Genomic DNA, 22,954 nt, shown 5'->3' with positions numbered 1-22,954 from the left:
AGAAATATGCAAGACATATGACACCCAGCACGAAGACGCTCCAAAATGAGCTGACCCTTTGGAAGATGGCTTGGTCTACTGTAGAGCTATTGCCAGGCAATACCCTTGGCTGGGGCAGGATGACAGAAGTGAACTGCTAAGAATTAAAGGGATGGACCCGCGTCTCAAAAGATAAACCACTTCAGACAAAAGTAGTAACAATATTGGATGTGGAATTTGTTTCTTCGGCTCTACTCACCTAATACTTTCACAGTTTCCCAGCTCTGGAGGAATTTGCAGGAGGTCGTTATTCTGCAGGTCCAGGGTGGACAGTTTGGTAAGCTTGATTAGCTGGAGAGGATCGATGGATCCGATCTGATTGGTGCTGATGAGTATGGTCTCCAGGGTGGGGATCCGGTACAGAACATCAGGGAATGTTTTAAACCTAAAAAAAGATGCAAAAACAAAAATCAGAATAATTGACAATTTTGTTACTAAATATTTTACAGGTAATTACAATTTAGATGAAAATGCTTTATACTAAACTTTTATACCATGCGTTAGTGAGTATATAGCGGTGTAACAGGCTCAATAGGATGTCTATGGGTCCGTGCACTGCAGTCGGAAACCGAAAACGGGCACATTGGTCACACTGACCCCTACGGACTTTCTACATCAGGGATAAGGGCAAACTTGTCACTTGTGTCAAGAGTGCATGTTGTCACTGAGGAGTCCATTTCTAGTTCCCTCCAGTGGCAGCAGGATTACAATGGGCCTGCGAGTCGTTCGGGCAGGCGCAGTGTTGAACGGCTGCACACCTGACAACCGCAGTATACATATGGCAGAAGACGGGAGAATCTGAATGAAGCGAGCTCAGTGCACGTGTTTTAGATAGCGGTTATACATCAATAGCTCCAATTGCTGCAATCGGTCCGTGTGGTATGTCGGTCAAGTGCACTGGCATAAACTATTATCAGTGCAATCTTCGCTGCACACAAGGGTATGAAACACCTTTGTCTGAATGAGCCCTTACCCTGAAGATGGAGATCACAATATCCTGGTAATTGTATCCTGGTACTTGTTAGGTCTAGAGGTGAGTGAACCCATTGAAGTTCGGTTCGGTGGGTTCAGCCGGACTTTATATAAAACTTGGGTTTGGGACACGGACTTGACCTGAACCCCAATGGAAATCAGTAATTGGCAGTTTGGGAAGTAGAACACTTCCGGGGGTGGGTGAACAAAGTTGTTCCATATTTTTTTTCTTGTGTGCACACTACATCCGATCACGCCGTTACCCCCAGTGCGAGCCGCTCAAACACTGCAAGCGGCTCGCACTGGGCTGAGCACAGAGCATACCCGAGCACAGCGATACTCACGCGAGTGCTTTGCACACGTAAAGCCGCCGAACACTGAACCTCAGGTTTGCTGATCTGTGGTTGGGTCCCATCTTTTAAAGGTAAATGTCACATCAGTCAGTAGAATACAAAACAGCAGCAAAATGTAAAAAAGTTACTAACCTGTTAAAAGAAAGGATGATGGACTGCAGCCGGGTCAGTGCCTCCAGCTCATCAGGGAGAGACACAAGAAGGTTGTTCCTAAATTTAAAAAAAAAAATATCTCCTCTGATTACATAACCCTGACAATACATGGATATTACACTAAGCACTGGGCAGCTATAATCTGTCCTTTGCGATTTAATGTCACCTGGTCAAGTGCAGTTTTAGTCTATATGAACCGATCCGGCAGCCCACAGACAGGGGCTTGCACTTTAGTTGCAGGACATGACAATAAAGGGTCTTTTTTCCCCCCTTCTTGTCCACAGCCTGTGTCCCCTACTGACGCTCAGCGCCAGTCCGATAACCACCACAACCCTCGTACTAGGATGACTGTATAATAGGAGAAAGCTCATCGTTGAACAGAATACTCGGCAGCACTCGCCTCAGGTCTATGTGGGTCAGTTTCTGCAGCATGCACAGATGCAGGGGGATGGATTGGATTTTATTGAAGCCAAAGCTGACGTCACACACTGAGTCTTTCAGTTCCACAATCCTGTGAATAAAACACAAAAAATGAGATATAATCTATGATCTCTGTCCCTTACATTTATTTTGGGGCCTAAATTTCCTTTGGTAAGATCTGACATGTACCATAACAATTTCCCAGATTTCTTGCTTTCCAATCCACAAATACTGCTTCTTACACTGAAGTCAGTCTACAGTATACTATGAAAATGAGTACACCCCTCACATTTGTGTAATTTTATATTTTTATGGTGCAGCACTGAATATCTGACACTTTGATACAATATACAAAAACAAGGAACAGGGGGTACATTTAATAATGTGCCAGCTTGGATTAATGAGAATAGTGTTAGTGGAATTTTTGTTAACACTTTGATACAATCTACAGTGTCAGTGTGCAGCTTGTATAACAGTGTAAGTTTGGTGACCTCTAAATAACTGAACACACAGCCATTAATGTTCAAATCGCTGGCAACAAAAGAGTACACCCCTATGTGAAAATGCCCAAATTGTGCCCAATTAGGCATTTTCCCTCCCCGGTGTCATGTGACTCATTAGTGTTACAAGGTCTCAAGTGTGAATGGGGAGCAGGGATGTTATATTTGGTGTTATCGCTCACACACGTTGTCATAATGGTCACTGGAAGGTCAACATGGCTCCACATGGCAAAGAATTCTCTGAGGATCTGAGAAAAAGAAGTGTTACTCTACATAAAGATGGCCGAGGCTATAAAAAGATTGCCACCACCCTAACACTGATCTGCAGCACGGTGGCCAAGATCATACAGCAGTATAACCAGACAAGATCCACTCAGAACAGGCCTCATCATGGCCGACCACAGAAGCTTAGTGCACGAGCTCAACGTCATATCCAGAGGTCGTCTTTTCAGAATAAAAGAAACTGAGGGTAAAAGGTGCTGGACCGGCCGAGCGTCTCCAGACCTAAATCCTATGGAGCATCTACAACAGAAAGTGGAGGAGTATAAGGTCTCTAACAACCACCAGATCTGGGATGTTGTCACTGTTACACTAGCTGCACACTGACTACTGTACATTGTATCACAGTGTCAGATCCTCAGTGCTGTCCCATTAAAAGATAAAATAATAAAACAATTACAAAAATGTGAGGGGTGTACTTACTTTTGTGATATACCGTGTATGTAAGAGGCATATGAGAAGCTGAAAGCCATCTAGAATATGAGAGAAGGTACAACGATCACATGGACATTGATACATCAGACACCTCTGAGAAGTACCAAAGGGGTCTGAGATCTATGACGACCCTTTATTCTGAAAATCATTGGTCATACGTCGTATTTCCACCTTAAAAAAAATATAACGTCAGATTGCTAAGCTCATCCTCAAAGAATCCCTCCGATACCGAGAATAAAGGGGCAGCAGCTCTGCTAGAGCGCCACATTTCCGTTACACGTTCTTTTCCACAGCGCCACTCCTGGCGATCAGGCTGAACATGGTAATGCAGTGCTGCTCAGGAGTGTTGCTGTCGTGCCCCAGGGCAGCCGAGCTCCTGGGATCCGGGATTAGTGTGGCTCGAGGGTCGGCGGACCCGGGTAATGGCGGCCGCTTAATGAAATGGCAGGGGCTATTTACAAGGGATAATAAAGTTAATGCTCGTGACGTCAACTGCGGTAGAGCGGCAAGGGAATGGGTGCCGCCGCTGCTGCTTGTGAGGGACTGGGGCTGAAGGAATCAGCAGCAAGTGCGTTAACCCCATCTGCAGGTAGGGTGAACCCCAGTGTCCTCTAGGTGCCGGATGAGGTGCAGGCTGAAAGGAATGGAAACAGGCAAAATCCGAGTGAAACAGGGACTCTTTACTGAGGATTTACTCACAGGTTACACTCCCCTGGTGCTGGGGACAGATTCCTGGTTCCCTTTGTCCCGGGCTCTGTCCGTGTAGCCTGGCTATGACCCCTCCGTGCACTTCTCTTATCGTGTGGCTCCCTCCTGGCCACCCAGTTGTGTGCACAGCTCTGTCAGCCAGCTTCTTCTCCCATGGGCATCATGCGATCGATCCTCAGGACTTGCACCCAGACCCGACACCCAGCCGGGTGTCCTTCTCCCTCCTTTTCCTCACTCTGTCTGGACTCCCCTCCTCCACCCACCAACCAACCCCTCCCCTTTCCTCTATGGACCTCACTACAGGAGGGTTGGATTTACACCTCCTAGGCAACCCCCACTTCCTGGGCATGCTTTACACCATAGGACGGCCAACCCTCTGATACTGCCCTGTTGTGGTCCTGGGTGGTGGTGTGTGTGTGTTTTAGGTGTGTGCGGGTTTAGCCAGAGCTAGGACTCCAGGAACCAGGTTGCAGATCTTAGTATCATGACTGCAGGGGCGCTACATTGCTGTACAGTGAAAATTTGAGAGGACACTGCGCTAAATCACCGGCTTCACCTATTGACTCCCACAGGTTGGAACCACCATGATGATAAATCTATATTCTACTTAAATACCTCGATGTTAATGTAGAGAAAACTAAGCAATTCTTGAGCGCCAACTACCCCAAAAAATAAATACATTTTGCATATAGCTGAACCACTGCAGCGACTTCTGCTGCACTGTTTTTTTCCTCCGCACCGCAGCGATCTGACCACCCCCTGTGCAGAGGGCTAAAGCCGCCCCCATGTCAAGTGCTTTATGCAAACTCTTCCTCTCAGCTTTGGAATAAGTTGATGAAAAAAAAAAAGGAACAAAACCAAAAACAGCTACAAATGCAGCGTATAAACCATCCCTACAAGATAAAAAGACACCCGGGAGAACACATGGGAATCTCTTTACACTAAGTGGGGAGGTTTTAACATTCCTGTCAAGGACTCTCGACGAGGCAGGCTCTTGACTCTGAAAGTGCTGGGAAATTATCCGCTGCTTCCCCCGGCGCTCGTAAAGATCTCAGAATATCATTTGGATTCTACTCCCCATATTTTACCAATTCTTGCGATATCGCTGAGATTTATGAACGCCATTCATCCATAAGAGGCGGAATATAAAAGGCCGGTCAGGGGAATACCTGGAAGGAACTTGACACCTAACTGCAATTCATCCATTATACAAAAGAAGAAACATAATGTATATACGGTGTTATACCCACGCGTCTTGCCTGGAGCCGATGTGCGCCTGCTCGACCTCCACACCGTTCATTCCTGTGATGGGAATAGTGGGGCGTTGCACTTTGATTTTTGTGGTTGCCTTATTGGCAGTGAATGGAGCAGAGGCCGAATATGTGCACCTCCGCTCCGTGCAAGACGGGACTGCAGAGCTCAATCTCAGTATTGCTGGGGGCTCGAATACTCAGACCCCCTACAAATCAGAAAGTTATCCCTATCTTATGAACAAGGGATAAATTGTTTTTTGGAAATACCTTTTAAAATAATAAATGCAATTGCTGCCGTCTGTCATTTCAGGGAGCACTGGACGGCAGCGTGTGTATATATTTGTGACTCACGCCGTACATTGTATTTTACCTTAAAGGAACCTCCGTCAGCTGATTTTTGCTGAAGTTTACAATTGTGATGGGGGAACTCCCAATGGCACTGAAGACGGCATCAGGAATGAGCGCGGCTTGCTTCTCGCTGGAAGAAAAGAAGGGAATTTTGTTTACTTACCGTAAATTCCTTTTCTTCTAGCTCCAATTGGGAGACCCAGACAATTGGGTGTATAGCTATTGCCTCTGGAGGCCACACAAAGTATTACACTTAAAAGTGTAAGGCCCCTCCCCTTCTGGCTATACACCCCCAGTGGGATCACTGGCTCACCAGTTTTAGTGCCAAAGCAAGAAGGAGGAAAGCCAATAACTGGTTTAAAGACCAATTCAATCCGAGGAAACATCGGAGAACTGAACCATACCACATGAACAACATGTGTACCCGAAAAAACAGAAAAACCCCGAGAAAACAGGGCGGGTGCTGGGTCTCCCAATTGGAGCTAGAAGAAAAGGAATTTACGGTAAGTAAACAAAATTCCCTTCTTCTTTTTCGCTCCTAATTGGGAGACCCAGACAATTGGGACGTCCAAAAGCAGTCCCTGGGTGGGTAAAAGAATACCTCGTGATAGGGCCGTCAGACAGCCCTTTCCTACAGGTGGGCAATTGCCGCCTGAAGGACTTATCTACCTAGGCTGGCGTCTGCCGAAGCGTAGGTATGCACCTGAAAATGCTTGGTAAAAGTATGCAGACCCAATCAGGTAGGTGCCTGACACACCTGCTGAGCCGTAGCCTGGTGCCGTAATGTCCAGGATGCACCCACGGCTCTGGTAGAATGGGCCTTCGGCCTTGAGAGAACCAGAAGCCCAGTAGAACTGTAGGTTTCAAGAATTGGTTCCTCGATCCCCCGAGCAAGGGTGGATTTGGAAGCTTGCGACTGTTTACGCCGACCAGCGACAAGGACAAAGAGTGCATCCGGGTGGCGCAGGAGCGCCATGCGGGAAGTAGAACCTGAGTGCTCTCACCAGAACCAACAGATGCAAATCTTTCTGAAATTGATGGACTGGACGAGGACACAAAGAAGGTGAGGTGATATCCTGATTGATATGAAAGTGGGATACCACCTTAGGGAGAAATTCCGGAACCGGACGCAGAACTACCCTGTCCTGGTGAAGGACCAGGAAGGGAGATTTGTATGAGAGCGTTGCTAGCTCGGAAACTCTCCTAAGAGACGAGACCGTTACTAGAAGGCCACTTCCCGTGAAAAGCGGGAAGGGAGACATCCTTCAAAGGCTCGAAAGGCGGCATCTGGAGAGCAATTAGAACCTTGTTCAGATCTCAGGGCTCTAACGGCCGCTTGTACGGAGTGCTGAGAAGACAAACTCCCCGTAGGAACGTGCGTACCTGAGGAAGTCGTCGTTTCTGAAAAAATACAGATAGCGCTGAGACTTGTCCCTAAAGGGAACTGAGCGACAACCCATTTTCCTACCTAGATTGCAGGAAGGAAGGAAACATAGACGATGCAACCGGCCAGGGAGAAACACCCTGCGCCGAGCACCGAGATAAGAATATCTTCCACGTCCTGTGGTCAATCTTGGCGGACGTTGGTATGCTAGCCTGTCTCATGGTGGCAACCACGTCCTGAGGTAATCCTGACGACACTAGGTTCCAGGACTCAATGCCACACCATCCGGTTGAGGGCCGTAGAATTCAAATGGAAGAATGGCCCTTGAGACAGCCAGTCTGATTGGTCTGGTAGTGCCCCCGGTTAGCCTACCGTGAGGCACCACAGAACCGAGTACCACAACATCCTCGGCCAATCTGTAGCGACAAGGATGGCGCGGCCGCAGTCGGTCTTGATCTAGCGCAGTACTCTGGGCAACAATGCCAGAGGTGGCACCTAAGGTAGCTGGAACTGCGACCAATGCTGAACTAAGGCGTTTGCCGCCAGAGCTCGATGATTGTGAAACCGTGCCATGAAGCTGGCACATTGTTGTTGTGCCGTGACGCCATTAGATCGACGTCCGGCCTCTGTCAGCGGCGTCAGATCTCCTGAAACCCGTCCGGGTGAGGAGACCATACTCTTTCGGCCACACCTCAGCGACTTAGGAAGTCAGCTTCCTAGTTTCCACACTTGGGATGTGAATTGTGGATATGGTGGATGCCGTGTCTTCCACCCACATCAGAACCTGCCGGACTTCCTGGAAGGCTTGCCGGTTGCGCGTTCTTCCTTGGTGGTTGATGTATGCCACCGCTGTGGAGCTGTCCGACTGAAGTCGGATATGCTTGCTTTCCAGCCGCTGTTGGAAGGTTTGTAGGGCAAGATACACTGCTCTGTGTTCAAGAACATTGATCTGAAGGGTGGACTCTTGCTGAGTCCACGTACCCTGAGCGCTGTAGTGGAGAAAAACTGCTCCCCACCCTGATAGACTCGCGTCTGTCGTAACTATCGCCCAGGATGGGGATAGGAAGGACCTTCTTTTTGACCAAGAGGTGGGAAGAAGCCACCACCGTAGAGATTCCTTGGCCGCCTGAGAAAGAACGACGACTCTGTTGAGGGACGTCGACTCCTCGTCCCATTGGCGGAGAATGTCCCATTGTAGTGGACGCAGTAAAACTGCGCGAAAGGAACTGCCTCCATTGCTACCATCTTACGTAGGAAGTGCATGAGGCGTCTCAATGTGTGCGACTGGTTCTTAAAGAAGAGCTTGCAGCCCGTAGTGAATGCTGTTTGTCTAGCGGAAGCTTCACTATCGCTGAGAGAGTAAGAAACTCTATGCCTAGATATGTTATCGATAGGGTCGGGGTCGGATCTGACTTTAAAAAGTTGATGATCCACCCAAAACTTTAGAGAGTCTCCAGCGCAACGTTCGGGCAGTGTTGGCATGTTTCCTAAGAGAGTGCCTTGACAAGTAGATCGTCTAAATACGGGATCACAGAGTGACCCTGAGAGTGCAGGACTGTGACTACTGCTGCCCTGACCTTGGCGAAGACCAGTGGGACTGTCGCTAGCCGGAAGGTAGAGCTACGAACAGAAGGTGTTCGTCTCCTATAACGAAGCGTAGAAACGCTAGTGCTCTGGATCAATCGGCACGTGTGGATAAGCATCCTTGATGCCTAATGATGCTAGGAAATATCCTTGGGACCTTGAGGCGATGACATGGCGGAGGGATTCCATCCGGAACCGCCTGGTGTCCACGAGCTTGCTGAGCATTTTTAGATCCAGAACGGGACGGAACGGCCCGTTGTTATAGGTACCGCAAAGAATTTGGGGTAAAAACCGTGACCTTGTTCCTGAAGAGGAACGGGGGTCATCACTCTTTCTGCCTATAGAGTGCACCCTGTTTGCAGAAGAGCAGCGGCTCGGCCGGGAGGTGGAGAAATTCTGAAGAATCGAGTTGGAGGACGAGAAGTGAGCTCTATCCTGTACCCGTGAGACAGAATGTCTCACACTCAATGGTCATTGCCTATGGCAGCTAAATATCGCCAAGGCGGGAGAGCCTGCTACCGACCGAGGCCGCAAGTCATGAGGAAGCCGCCTTGGAAGCGGGTTTTCAGACTGTCGCTTTTTTGGGCGTGACTGAGCCCGCTAAGAATCTGAGCTCCTCTGATCCTTTTGAGTCCACATTGGACGAGGAAAAATGGGACCTGCCCGAGCCTCGAAAAGGCCGAAAACCCCGACTGCCTCTTGCTCTGTTGGGGTTTGTTGTGTCCGGGCTGAGGAAAGGATGAATCCTTACCCCTGGACTGTTTAATGGTTACATTCACCAAACAGTCGGTCAGCAGAAAAAGGCAACTGGTTAGGCAACCTTTTTTGGAAGCAGAATCTGCCTTCCATTCACTTAACGAGCAGACCAGGCTCTGCTTAAAAACACGGAGTAGCGGAGGCTACCGCCGCACGGTTCGCATAGTCCAGGACAACCTGAATCGCGTAAGAAACAAATGCAGACATTTGAGAGGTTAAGGATGCCACCTGCGGCACAGATGTACGTGTAACCGTGTCAATCTGTGTAAGACAAGCTGAAATAGCTTGGAGTGCCCCAAGGGAGAGAATGCCGGAGCCAACAGCAGTTCCATCTCCCACTGCAACTATGGATCTAGCTACAAGCCTGGAGATTGGAGGATGCCGCTTGGGACACTGGGTCCAGTCCCTGACCAAGTCAGGGGACAGGGATAACGTGTATCCTAAGCCGTTTGGAGAAGCGCATATCTGGATAAGCGTGGTGTTCCTGGACTGCCTCTCTGAAGGCAGAGTGGTCCAGAAAAATACGTGAAGCTGACTCCTCCACTGGAGGAGCTGTGAGAAATAACCCACATTCTATAGATGGACGCTATAAGATTATTTACTATGGCGTCACGATCAGGTGTATCCAGATTGAGAGCGGTCTCAGGATCAGAATCCTGAGCCGCTACTTCCGCCTCATTACACAGAGAGTCCTTCTGCTAGGACCCTGATGAAACCGAGGCCGCTCATAGTGAGCCCGCTTAGGCTGTCTGGGACTGACGTCCGTGCAGAGCCGTGACTCTGGGATGCGTGTGACATTCCCGGAGCTGTTAGTTGTTCACACTGAGGGGGGCCATGGATCAATGATTCAACAGTGCCCATATTGTGAGAGACATGTCCGGACTGCTAGGCTTCTAGTATCATAGCCATAGTCTCAGAAAAACTGTCAGTAAATACTGCAGACACCGTCCTCATCCCCTGGCCATTAGTGCATACAATGGGAGTCTATGTAACCTGCCGGCCGTATAGCCGTACATGCTGTACCAGCTGTATAGAAAAACATGTGGTTCTGCACCTTTGTTTTACACAGAGAATATGCTGATAACTCCTCCGCATAATCCAGGAGGGTATATACAACGTGCGACCAAACAGTGCAATGTATATAGTACAAGCATATCTATAAGTGCACTTCTGCACTAGTGGGGTTAGCACCACAGGTGCTGCTTAACGCCTGTTGCAGCGATTGTGTGACTATCAGAATGCCAGGGTCTTCCACACTTGTCTCTGTATCGTACAGAAACTGACACTAATGGCTGTCGGCGTCCTTGTAGAGAAGGAAGCCGTGGGCGTGCCTGAGAAAGTGCGGGAATCCGGATTCACAGTGCACACAGTGAGAGGGGTGGAGTATGCAAAACATACTCCAGCTCTCAGCGCTGCTGTGCTATGCAGCGTCACGCCCCTACCCTGACTGTCAGGGCTGTGGGCGGTAACGAAGGGAGACTAGGCCCAGAAGCCGGGGACTCGAGTTAACAGCGCGGCCGCCGTAAAAGCGCGGGCCGCGCTGAAGTCCCCGGCGCACCACAAGTGCCAGCCGCGCCGCAGTCCCAGCGGCCGGCGCGACCGATTCCTAGAAGTGGCCAGCGTCCCGCCCCTCTCCTGACTGGCAGGTCTGGGGGCGGGAACGAACGGAAGCAGGCCGCAAAAGCCGGGGACTCTAGTTATCAGCGCGGCCGCCGTAAAAGCGCGGGCCGCGCTGAAGTCCCCGGCGCACCACAAGTGCCAGCCGCGCCGCAGTCCCAGCGGCCGGCGCGACCGATTCCTAGAAGTGGCCAGCGTCCCGCCCCTCTCCTGACTGGCAGGTCTGGGGGCGGGAACGAACGGAAGCAGGCCGCAAAAGCCGGGGACTCTAGTTATCAGCGCGGCCGCCGTAAAAGCGCAGGCCGCGCTGAAGTCCCCGGCGCACTACAAGTGCCAGCCGCGCCGCAGTCCCAGCGGCCGGCGCGACCAATTCCCATAAGTGAGCCTGCTTCAGCGAAGCTGAATGAGGCCATGGCACAGGCGCCGCAGCGCTGATGTCCCCCGGCGCACTACAACACCCAGCATGCTGCGGTGTGAGCGCCAAATGCACGGGGACACAGAGTACCTTGAGGAAGCAGGGCCATGTCCCTGATGTACTCCGCTCCATCCAGCATCTTCTCCAGGGGCTGTAGATGGAGCACGGTCTCAGTGCCTGGAGACCGGTAAATCCCACTTCACCCAGAGCCCTGTAAAAAGGGATGGGGAAGGAATCAGCATGTGGGCTCCTGCCGCCGTACCCGCAATGGGTACCTCAACCTTACAAACACCTCCGACATACAGTGGGGTGAGAAGGGAGCATGCTGGGAGCCCTTAGTATGGGCCCTCTTTTCTTCCATCCGACATAGTCAGCAGCTGCTGCTGACTAAAAAGTGGAGCTATGCGTGGATGTGTTGCCTCCTTCGCACAAAGCACAAAACTGGTGAGCCAGTGATCCCACTGGGGGTGTATAGCCAGAAGGGGAGGGGCCTTACACTTTTAAGTGTAATACTTTGTGTGGCCTCCAGAGGCAATAGCTATACACCCAATTGTCTGGGTCTCCCAATTAGGAGCGAAAAAGAAACAACAATAGTCGTTAGCCTCCATATTCGAGGTTGTGCGCGCTGCTGCGCTTCACTGTTTTTCTGCAATCTGTTCTGGGTGGCACAGAAAACATTACACATGAGCAGAGATTGGACTGAGAAGCTCTGGTTTTCTATCAGACAGATTTTTTTCTTCCTTTGGATTAACACGATGTAATAAAAGGATGAATTACGAGAACAGTCACATAACGGCATCCCATTTCCGTATGAAGAGTAGTTAGGACGTCATGCAGAGGGGTCTCCCATGTAGGACCTGAGTCTACTTCACCGTGCAGAGTCGCCCTGTCTCCGGCTGTCTGGATATTGTCCTCTCACTTCAGTCAATGGACAGGCAAAGGTTGCGTGTGTTTAGGACATCTTACATAAGGCAGCAACTTCATTTACCTCGCACTCTCAAATGCAAAAGGACCTCCCAAACCCCACAACATTGCAGCTTTTGTGCCAACTCTCACCAATTAGTCCAGGTCTCAGCTCCAAAATATATGCACCATATAAACCGACCCCATCCGATACTAAATCCCCCTCATGCTGCGATGGGTTGATATGAGCCTCCAAAATGTGACAATTAGCAATGGCAGCCATCCGGACAGCTTGGATGAATATCCCATCAACACAGTACAGTACATAGTAAGTACTTGATTGCCACCAGGGTTCATCACTTTTTCACAATTTTCAAGAGATCCCAAGATCCTAGCTCTATGGCACATTAGTGATGGCCCATAAATCTCAGATCTTGTCGGCACCATTTCCCATGGCTATGTGCGCATGCTGCGTTATTTTGATCTTGTGTTTTTGTGCGCTTTTTGGCTGCAAAAAAGGCACAAAAACCGCCCAAAAATGCACTCGCGGCAAAAACGCACTGGTAAAAAAATGCATGCGTTTTTACTGCATGTCGGTGCGTTTTTGGCTGAGTTTTTGTTCCTGCGATTTGCCGCGTTTTTCAAATGCATTGCATGGGTGAAAAAACGCAGAAAAGAATTGACATGTTTTTTTGTCAGCTCAAAAACGCAGCTAAAAAAAACAAACAAAATGTGCGGACAGCAAAAATGGAAACTCAGACTTTGCTGGGGAAGCAAAGTCATGCAGTTTTAAGAGCAAAAATACAACCAAAAACGTGCAAACCGCCGCGAAAAACGCAGCGTGCACACATAAAGAAATTATATAGATTTAGGCTAACTGGCGGATAAACCTTTGTTAGGCTCATTCATGTCACCACACAGGGGAAATCTTTGAGCCTCTGCATGGATAGGATCAAAAACGACTCAAACAATAGCTTACAAAAAAATAAACGTCGTCCGTGCAGATGTGGAGGAGCTCTTGCTGACAACCTTGGGGTGACTATTGATATTCCAGGCCCTGTACTCCTCTTCTGCACCCTTACCTCACTCCTCCATCCTCTCATTTATTTAATGCTTAGTATAAGATTGTTTTCTACTCGCTACATGATGTCAAATATATTATTGCAAGAATTTTTTTTTTTTTACATGTAAACTAATGACCCCCTGCAGAGGTAAAGTGTGCACTAAATCAGTTTTATATATTTTTTCTTTCTACATGTATTTAAGCATGGAATTATCATTATTGTACCTGTACTCCAGGGTCTTCAGCGTGGCAATGGCGTGAGTATTCACGGGAGCGTCACTTGGCATAGTCATGGCCGTCACCGCTGGAGTCTCTCCGGGCGCAGGATCTGCAGCACAAACACGGGCGTTATCCTTGGTGCAATATCTGCAGTTAGTTTTGGGATCCCCATAAGGGCATGTGCGGACGTTACAGTATTTGCTGCGTTTCTTTTACACAGTTTTTCCAAAAAAACCTAAAAGGATTTCCCAGTATCAGCTAAGTGACATCCTGAAGTCTCGTGCACACGTTGCTTATTTTTTCCTTGAAGCAGTTTCATACCGGCAGCAGGGCAATTCTTTTAGCATTTTTATCTTTTAATTAATGAAGGGGGGAAGGGGGGAGGGGGGGGGGGGAGAGAAGCTAAAAACGCGCAGATTTTATGCTGCATTTTTTTCCCTGCCACCAGGTCAGTATTTGCAGCATAATGGTCTGCAGTAAATACTGAACATGTGCACCTGCCCCAGGAGTATGTGCATGTTTACCCCTTTACCTGTGATTTACTCATTATATACATGTGACAGGCCAGGGCCGGCTGTAAGTGTGTCGCCCCTGTGTCAGCAGCCGAGCTGCTTGGATGCGGATCCGCGGTGGCTCGAGGGGTGTCCGTACCCGGGGGTCGTGCGGCCACTCAAATAAAGGGGGTATTTACAGGGGATTGTATATTTAAAGTTTTTGATGCCACCCGTGGTGTCTGGTAAGCTGGAGTACCACCGCTGCCATTGGGGAGTACCTGGGGTGATGACGGGGGAAGCCAGGTGTTGCGACCCTCCACAGGTAGCGGGAATGCCCCGGGACTTGGGGATGGTGATTGGGGAGTGCCATTGGAGGTGAAAGGGTCACTTGCGTACTACCTCAGTCCATAAAGCTGACACCGACAACTTGGTAAACCAAAGTTCTGGACACCGCTGCCGCTGAGGGGAGCACGTTTGGGTCCCGTCCCCGATGGTGTTGCCTGATGATCTGTGACCTTTTTCCCTGGCACTGAATTCTCTTGCTGGTTGGCCCCTGTAGTGTAGAACTAGTCGGGTCCCGCTCCCCAGTGTGGCTAACTGTGGAGCTTGCTCTCAGGGTTCACGCTTGGGATTTTCTGGACCGTTTTTGTGCAAAGTCCTATCCCCCTCGTTGCGCTAGTAGCCCGATTTTGGAGCAGGTGGAGAGCGGATCTAGAAGGCTCAGTTCTCGTTGGGTGAATTGTCAGGTTGCCTGAAGCTACTTTCTGACGTAGGGTCCACGTACCCCGTCGTGCCCTGGTCGCAGCCCGGTGATGGTACAAGGCTGCCAGCTGTCCTCCTCGACAGTTCCGTGCCCCTTGTCACAATTCCCTTTCGACCGGGGGTCCAGCTCCTACCAGGTCCAGACCAACGTCTGCTACCTAGTGACTTCCAAGGAGCCCTGCTCCTGACCTCCTCTCCCCTTCACTTCCTACGCTTCACTCGCCTACTCCTGACACTGCTGACCTCCCCTAACCAACCCCCCAAGTGGGCGACCCTATTCCACTCAGGCAGTCCACTGGTGTGTCTGGTGGGTGTGGTGCAGAGTGTTCCTAGGATTTTGATTGGCTGGTATTAGCAACACCATAAGTTGGGGACCCGAAACCAAGGAGGAGGTGGATATTGCACAGAAGGGCAGATTGTGCAATACCCTGTGACGACCTGATAGGCCAAGGCATCACATAAGGAGCTTGCTCAGGAGCTGAACTTGCTAAACACAGCGGGTGCCGGCCTTGTTATACAGCTGCCTCCTGCCTCTCATTGCAGCAGCTGTACCCATCAGCGGACCCTAATGTTTAACCACTGAAAGGGCTTATCAATCTTCTGTGTACCGCACCAATCACATTATCACCAAAAAGTATACCATTAAAAGTTTTTATTAGATATGCAATTAAAAAAAAAAAAAAAAAAAAGAAGGGAATTTTGTTACTTACCGTAAATTCCTTTTCTTCTAGCTCCTATTGGGAGACCCAGACGATTGGGTGTATAGCTACTGCCTCCGGAGGCCACACAAAGCATTACACTAAAAAGTGTAAGGCCCCTCCCCTTCTGGCTATACACCCCCAGTGGGATCACTGGCTCACCAGTTTTAGTGCAAAAGCAAGAAGGAGGAAAGCCAATAACTGGTTTAAACAAATTCACTCCGAGTAACATCGGAGAACTGAAAAACCGTTCAACATGAACAACATGTGTACCCGAAACAACCCAAAAATTCCGAAGGACAACAGGGCGGGTGCTGGGTCTCCCAATAGGAGCTAGAAGAAAAGGAATTTACGGTAAGTAACAAAATTCCCTTCTTCTTCGTCGCTCCATTGGGAGACCCAGACGATTGGGACGTCCAAAAGCTGTCCCTGGGTGGGTAAAGAAATACCTCATGTTAGAGCTGCAAAGACAGCCCTCCCCCACGGGGAGGCAACTGCCGCCTGCAGGACTCTTCTACCTAGGCTGGCGTCCGCCGAAGCATAGGTATGCACCTGATAATGTTTGGTGAAGGTGTGCAGACTCGACCAGGTAGCTGCCTGGCACACTTGTTGAGCCGTAGCCTGGTGTCGTAATGCCCAGGAAGCACCCACGGCTCTGGTTGAATGGGCCTTCAGCCCTGATGGAACCGGAAGCCCAGCAGAACGGTAGGCTTCAAGAATTGGTTCCTTGATCCATCGAGCCAGGGCGGCCTTAGAAGCCTGCGACCCTTTGCGCTGACCAGCGACAAGGACAAAGAATGCATCCGAACGGCGCAAGGGCGCCGTGCGGGAAATGTAGATTCTGAGTGCTCTCACCAGATCTAACAAATGTAAATCCTTCTCATACCGATGAACTGCATGAGGACAAAACGAAGGCAAGGAGATATCCTGATTAAGATGAAAAGAGGATACCACCTTCGGGAGAAACTCCTGAATGGGGCGCAGCACTACCTTGTCCTGGTGGAAGACCAGGAAGGGAGTCTTGGATGACAGCGCTGCCAGCTCAGACACTCTCCGAAGAGATGTGATCGCTACCAGAAAAGCCACGTTCTGGGATAGTCTAGAAAGTGAAACCTCCCTCAGAGGCTCGAAGGGCGGCTTCTGGAGGGCAACTAGTACCCTGTTCAGATCCCATGGATCTAACAGCCGCTTGCACGGGGGAACGATATGGCAAACCCCCTGTAGGAACGTGCGCACCATAGGAAGGCGTGCCAAACGCCTCTGAAAAAAGACGGATAGCGCCGATACCTGACCTTTAAGGGAGCCGAGCGCCAAACCTTTTTCTAACCCAGATAGCAGGAAAGAAAGAAGGGTAGGCAATGCAAATGGCCAGGGAGACACTCCCTGAGCAGAGCACCAGGATAAGAATATCCTCCACGTTCTGTGGTTCTTAGCGGACGTGGGCTTCCTAGCCTGTCTCATGGTGGCAACGACCCCGTGGAATAATCCTGAAGACGCTAGGATCCAGGACTCAATGGCCACACAGTCAGGTTCAGGGCCGCAGAATTCCGATGGAAAAACGGCCCTTGGGACAGTAAGTCTGGTCGGTCTGGTAGTGCCCACGGTTGGCCGACCGTGAGCTGCCACAGATCCGGATACCACGCCCTCCTCGGCCAGTCTGGGGCGACGAGTATGACGCGGCTGCAATCGGATCTGATCTTGCGTAGCACTCTGGGCAAGGGTGCCAGAGGTGGAAACACATAAGGGAGCCGGAACTGCGACCAATCTTGCACTAGGGCGTCTGCCGCCAGTGCTCCTTGATCGCGAGACCGTGCCATGAAGGTTGGGACCTTGTTGTTGTGCCGGGACGCCATTAGGTCGACGTCCGGCCTTCCCCAGCGGCGACAGATTTCCTGAAACACGTCCGGGTGAAGGGACCATTCCCCTGCGTCCATGCCCTGGCGACTGAGGAAGTCTGCTTCCCAGTTTTCTACGCCGGGGATGTGAACTGCGGATATGGTGGAGGCCGTGGCATCCACCCACATCAGAATCCGCCGGACTTCCTGGAAGGCTTGCCGACTGCGTGTCCCCCCTTGGTGATTGATGTATGCCACCGCTGTGGAGTTGTCCGATTGAATTCGGATCTGCTTTCTTTCCAGCCACTGCTGGAAGGCTAGTAGGGCAAGATACACTGCTCTGATTACCAGAACATTGATCTGAAGGGTGGACTCCTGCTGAGTCCACGGACCCTGAGCCCTGTGGGGGAGAAAAACCGCTCCCCACCCTGACAGACTCGCGTCTGTCGTGACCACCGCCCAAGACGGTGGTAGGAAGGATCTTCCCTGTGATAATGAGGTGGGAAGAAGCCACCATTGCAGAGAGTCCTTGCCGTCTGTGAAAGGGATACTTTCCTGTACAGGGATGTTGACTTCCCGTCTCATTGGCGGAGAATGTCCCATTGAAGTGGACGCAGATGAAACTGCGCAAACGGAACCGCCTCCATTGTCGCCACTATCTTCCCGAGGAAGTGCATGAGGCGTCTTAAGAAGTGCGACTGACCTTGAAGGAGAGTCTGCACCCCAGTCTGTAGTGACCGCTGCTTGTCCAGCGGAAGCTTCACTACCGCTGAGAGGGTATGAAACTCCATGCCAAGATACGTTAGTGATTGGGTCGTGACAGGTTTGACTTTGAGAAGTTGATGATCCACCCGAACGTCTGGAGAGTCTCCAGCGCAACATTCAGGCTGAGTTGGCATGCCTCTTGAGAGGGTGCCTTGACAAGTAGATCGTCCAAGTAAGGGATCACAGAGTGTCCCTGTGAGTGCAAGACTGCTACCACTGCCGTCATGACCTTGGCGAACACCCGTGGGGCTGTCGCCAGCCCGAATGGCAGAGCTACGAACTGAAGATGGTCGTTTCCTATCACGAAATGTAGAAAAACATTGGTGCTCTGTAGCAATCGGCACGTGGAGATAAGCATCTTTGATGTCTATTGATGCTAGGAAATTTCCTTGAGACATTGAGGCAATGACGGAGCGGAGGGTTTCATCCGGAACCGCCTGGCCTCCACGTGCTTGTTGAGCAGTTTTAGGTCCAGAACGGAACGGAAAGAGCCATCCTTGTTTGGCACCACAACCAGATTGGAGGAAAACCGTGTCTTGTTCCTGAAGAGGAACCGGGATTACCACTCCTTCTGCCTGCAGAAGAGCATCTGCTCGGTGGGGAGGTGGGGACGTTCTGAAGAATCGAGTCGGAGGACGAGAACAGAACTCTGTCCTGTGCACGTGGGCACACTGTCCCTCACCCACCGATCTGTGACCTGTGGCAGCTAAATGTCGCCAAAGGCGAGCGAGTCTGCCATCAACCGCGGATGCGGAAAGATGAGAGAGCTGAGAGTCATGAGGAGACCGCCTTGGTAGCGGTTCCTCCGGCTGCCTTCCTTGGGCGTGATTGAGCCCGGCCGGCAGCTGAGCCTCTGAGGCTTTTCAGCCCTTTTGGACGAGGACAATTGGGACCTGCCCGAGCCTGGGAAGGACCGAAACCTCGACTGTCCTTCCAGGACAGCATTAATAGGGTAAGTCGCAATGCAGACATTGCGAGGTTACGGACGCCCCTGCGGCACAGATGTACCTGTGCTCAAGACCAGCTGCGCAAGACCAGCTGAAAAGCTTAGGGTGCCCATACGGCTGTGAATGCCGGAGCAACCGACACGCCGATAGCCTCATAGACAGATTTCAACCAGAGTCCATCTGTCTGTCAATGGCATCTGTAAGTGAAGTCCCATCTCCACTGCAACTATGGCTCTAGCCGCAAGCCTGGAGATTGGAGAATCCACCTTTGGACCCTGGGTCCAACGCCTGACCACGTCAGGGGGAAAGTGATAACGTGTATCCTTAATACGTTTGGAGAAAACGCTTATCTGGGAAGCGTGGTGTTCCTGGACTGCTTCTCTGAAGTCAGCGTGGCCAGAACAATACTCAATATACGTTTGAGCTACTGAAATGGGACTTCTCCTGCTGTGAAGCTGACTCCACCGCTGGGGGAGCTGAGGGAGAAAAGATCCAACATTCCATTGATGGACGCTATAGGATCATTCCTTATGGCGTCACCATCCGGTGTATCCGGAGTGAGAGCGTTGTCAGGATCAAAGTCCTGATGAGCTACGTCTGCCTCATCATACAGAGAGCCTCCTGGGACCCCCCCGGAGCACCGATTTTATTCCAAGTGAGGGTGGCCAGGGAGCAATGATCCAGATTGCCCATGGCCTGTCCGGACTGCAAGTCTCTATCCCATTGCAACTCCGTCCCTGTCCTTGGACAGGGTTGAGAGGTGGTTCTTTTGGCCACGTCAAGTAGAGACCCCGGCTGACCAAGTGCTACAGGGGAGCATTGCAAAAACAGCATCGAAAGCCTGTGTTGCTTATATGCTGCTGCCGACTTATAGAGCCAAGAATGGCGACCGTACAGTGCAATGTATATCATACAAGCATAAAGTACAAATGAACACTGCAGCACATGCAATACAAGCAGCATAGAAAGCCTGCTTTTCTGCTGCTGTAGACTAGCCATCTAGGGGAATATAGCCCAGAATAGCGACCATACAGTGCAATGTATAGCATACAAGCATAAGTACAAATGAACACTGCAACCCCTGCAATACAAGCAGCATAGAAAAAAACCTGTGCCTCAGCACTCCTGCTTTTCTGCTGCTGTAGTCTAGCCATTCTATGGCGAATATAGCCAAGACTAGCGACCGTACAGTGCAGTGTATAGCATACAAGCATAAATACACATGAACACTTCAGTACGTGCAATACAAGCAGCATAGAAAGCCTGTGCCTTAGCACCCATGCTTTCCTGCTGCTGATGTGTCGCCATCTAAGAGGGCATATAGCCCAAAATAGCGACCTATGCAGTGTACTTAAAATACAAATAGACAAACTGCGGTATTTAGTGTCAGCACCCCAGGTGCCGCTTACCGCCCGCCTATAAGCGGGTGTGTGGTCGCCCTAGTCCTGTTGGTTGCCCAGAGTCCGTTCTCTCAGCTCGGGCTGCAGGAATGGCTGCCGGCGTCCTTCTCCAGCTCGTGTGAGTAGGGGCGGGCCGTGGGCGTGCCCCAAGTCAGAGCGGGAAACCGGCGTCCCACAGTCTCTAGTGAGAGGGCTGGAGCATGTAAATAAGGCTCCAGCCCTCGGCGCTGCTGATTGTACAGCGTCTCTCCCCTACCCTGATTGACAGGGTGGGGGCGGGAACGAAGCTGAGCTAGGCCGCAAAAGCCGGGGACTGGATTTATAAGCGCCGCCGCCGTAAAAGCGCGGTCGGCGCTAAGTCCCCGGCGCACTACAAGTCCCAGCCGCGCCGCCGCTCCCGGAGCGTCCGGCGCGGTAGTTCCCAATAAATAAAGTCACTCAGCTAGGCTGCAGTGACTGTAACCCTTTACTGTCCCCGGCGCACTAGCACACCCAGCAAGTCTGGAGTGTGCTGTGCCTGTGTGTACGGGGACACAGAGTACCTGAATGGTGCAGGGCCATGTCCCTGAACGTCACTCCCGCTCCACATCCAGCAGGTTCAATGGGTCTGTGGATGGAGCCCGGCCTCAGGGCTTTGGGGCCGGTAAGATCCCACTTCCTCAGAGCCCCTCAGGGGGATGGGGAAGGAAAACAGCATGTGGGCTCCAGCCGCCGTACCAGCAATAGGTACCTCAACCTTACAAACCACCAGTGGGGTGAGAAGGGAGCATGCTGGGGGCCCCATATGGGCCCTCTTTTCTTCCATCCGATATAGTCAGCAGCTACTGCTGACTAAACAGTGGAGCTATGCGTGGATGTCTGACCTCCTTCGCACAAAGCCGAAAACTGGTGAGCCAGTGATCCCACTGGGGGTGTATAGCCAGAAGGGGAGGGGCCTTACACTTTTTAGTGTAATGCTTTGTGTGGCCTCCGGAGGCAGTAGCTATACACCCAATCGTCTGGGTCTCCCAATGGAGCGACGAAGAAAGGGGGGGGACAAAAACCAATATATACTTACTAGACTGTTAAACAAGGACCTGGGTACAACAACCCAATGATAAATACCATCTAAGGAAAAGGCGGGTGATGCCTTTGATCTTACACCTGCCTAGTCGTGGAGGTTGGCACCCTAAATTGTGCAAATGGCGTCCCCGCTCAACGATGGCTGGCCCTAGTAGTCCCTAATGGGTATACGGTCTAATAAATGCAAACCAGGGATAGGACTGTAACCAAATCCAGATCCAATACACGAGTGTCCACATATAAATGCAGAAGAACTTATCCAAAATGTCACTATATAAATAATTTGTCACTTATTTTTGTTGTCTGACTTTGAGGTTATTAAAAGCGGTTCCTGAATAGTGAATGAATGGGTGCTGCACCCAAATGATCACTAATTGATATACTGATAACCCAGAATTACTATAAGTCAGATAACCAAACAGGTGAATCAGTTATTGATCCACAGATATCACTTTGATGAAGTTGTAGATATTTTTCACTTGATGCGTTTCGCCTACAGCATAAGAGCTTCTTCAGGAGTGAATATAATGGTGGATTTACAGCTTGTGAAGTTAGAAACCAACGTACTTCACTTTCCACATGGTTATGTATAAATATGAGTCTCATTACAGTAAATCCTGATGGAGGATGGTATCACCCATAGCTCAATAGGTGCATAGATAACAGGTGTCCTCTGGAGTAAGAAAACCTCCCAGAGAAATCAGAGACTCAAAGTGCCCACAATATATAAATAAGTCTATTTTTAAATAACCCCCCCTTTAAAGACACAGAGTGTCCCTTATTTATAGGCACATGTAGTATATACAGGTGGAGAGCCAACTATATACACGGGCGCAGTTGTAGGTGACCGCGCCGCCAACCGGAATTGATGTAAACGAAAATGGACGTGCGTTCCAGTGGGAGAGCTTTGCCAGAAATGACCGAGTACCCACCTGAAAGTGGCGCATTTCAGGATGGACGTGCACTCCACAGTAACGTATAGGATCAGAAGTGGTGCATTGGTAATGGCCATGTGTGTTTTAACGTGAAATGCACACACACTAATATTGTGGCTTTGTTGGCTGTATGATCAGATCTCCTCCACAGGGCACATCAAGAGGGCAGGGGATTACTAGGGCCTGGTGGTTCCCCATACATACTAGGCCAATAAATATATGTGAATGGCAATTCAGAAAAAGGCCATGTGTTATAGAATATGAAGATGCCACTTTTATAGAAGACGACTGTGTTAAATAGTTGTTTGGAAAAAAACTGTGGGATATTCATACAGACACACAAGACGTAGAGAACATATATAATCTTTGTACTTATGGTAACCATGATCCGAAATAACATTATCATTGGTTAGATGTCCGCACTTTCAGATATTATTCCCCACTTATAAGGGACAAGCTGTACTACCCGGCTTCGCCCGGGTTAATAACTGCTGTCAACAAAATAGAATGTATTAACAAAAACGTATTCTGCACACAAACACCACAAAACAAATAGATAGAAATATAATTATTAAAAGGTAAAAACTAAGCTAATAGAAGCATTTCACAACATGTATTTCAACACCACAGATATTCCAAACAGATTTAACTAAAT

The 22,954-nt window shown here is 50.1% G+C and overlaps 1 protein-coding gene across 1 annotated transcript in view; it reads right to left on the bottom strand.

The window, feature by feature from the left end:
• LRRC40 (leucine rich repeat containing 40) overlaps positions 1-22,954 on the bottom strand; it is an 82,956-nt gene that overhangs the window by 2,029 nt on the left and 57,973 nt on the right. The window contains exons 10-14 of the mRNA XM_075321125.1: positions 13,408-13,510; positions 5,483-5,590; positions 1,918-2,028; positions 1,497-1,574; positions 239-424 (exon numbers count right to left, since the gene is read on the bottom strand). Coding sequence (XP_075177240.1) covers positions 239-424; positions 1,497-1,574; positions 1,918-2,028; positions 5,483-5,590; positions 13,408-13,510 — 586 coding nt within the window. The remainder of the gene's footprint in view (positions 1-238; positions 425-1,496; positions 1,575-1,917; positions 2,029-5,482; positions 5,591-13,407; positions 13,511-22,954) is intronic.

The sequence above is a fragment of the Anomaloglossus baeobatrachus genome, chromosome 8 (genome assembly GCF_048569485.1).
Source record: "Anomaloglossus baeobatrachus isolate aAnoBae1 chromosome 8, aAnoBae1.hap1, whole genome shotgun sequence".
In the NCBI taxonomy this organism is placed as follows: domain Eukaryota; kingdom Metazoa; phylum Chordata; class Amphibia; order Anura; family Aromobatidae; genus Anomaloglossus; species Anomaloglossus baeobatrachus.
Note: the sequence above shows the minus strand (reverse complement) of the source record. Positions and strands in the feature narration are given on the sequence as shown.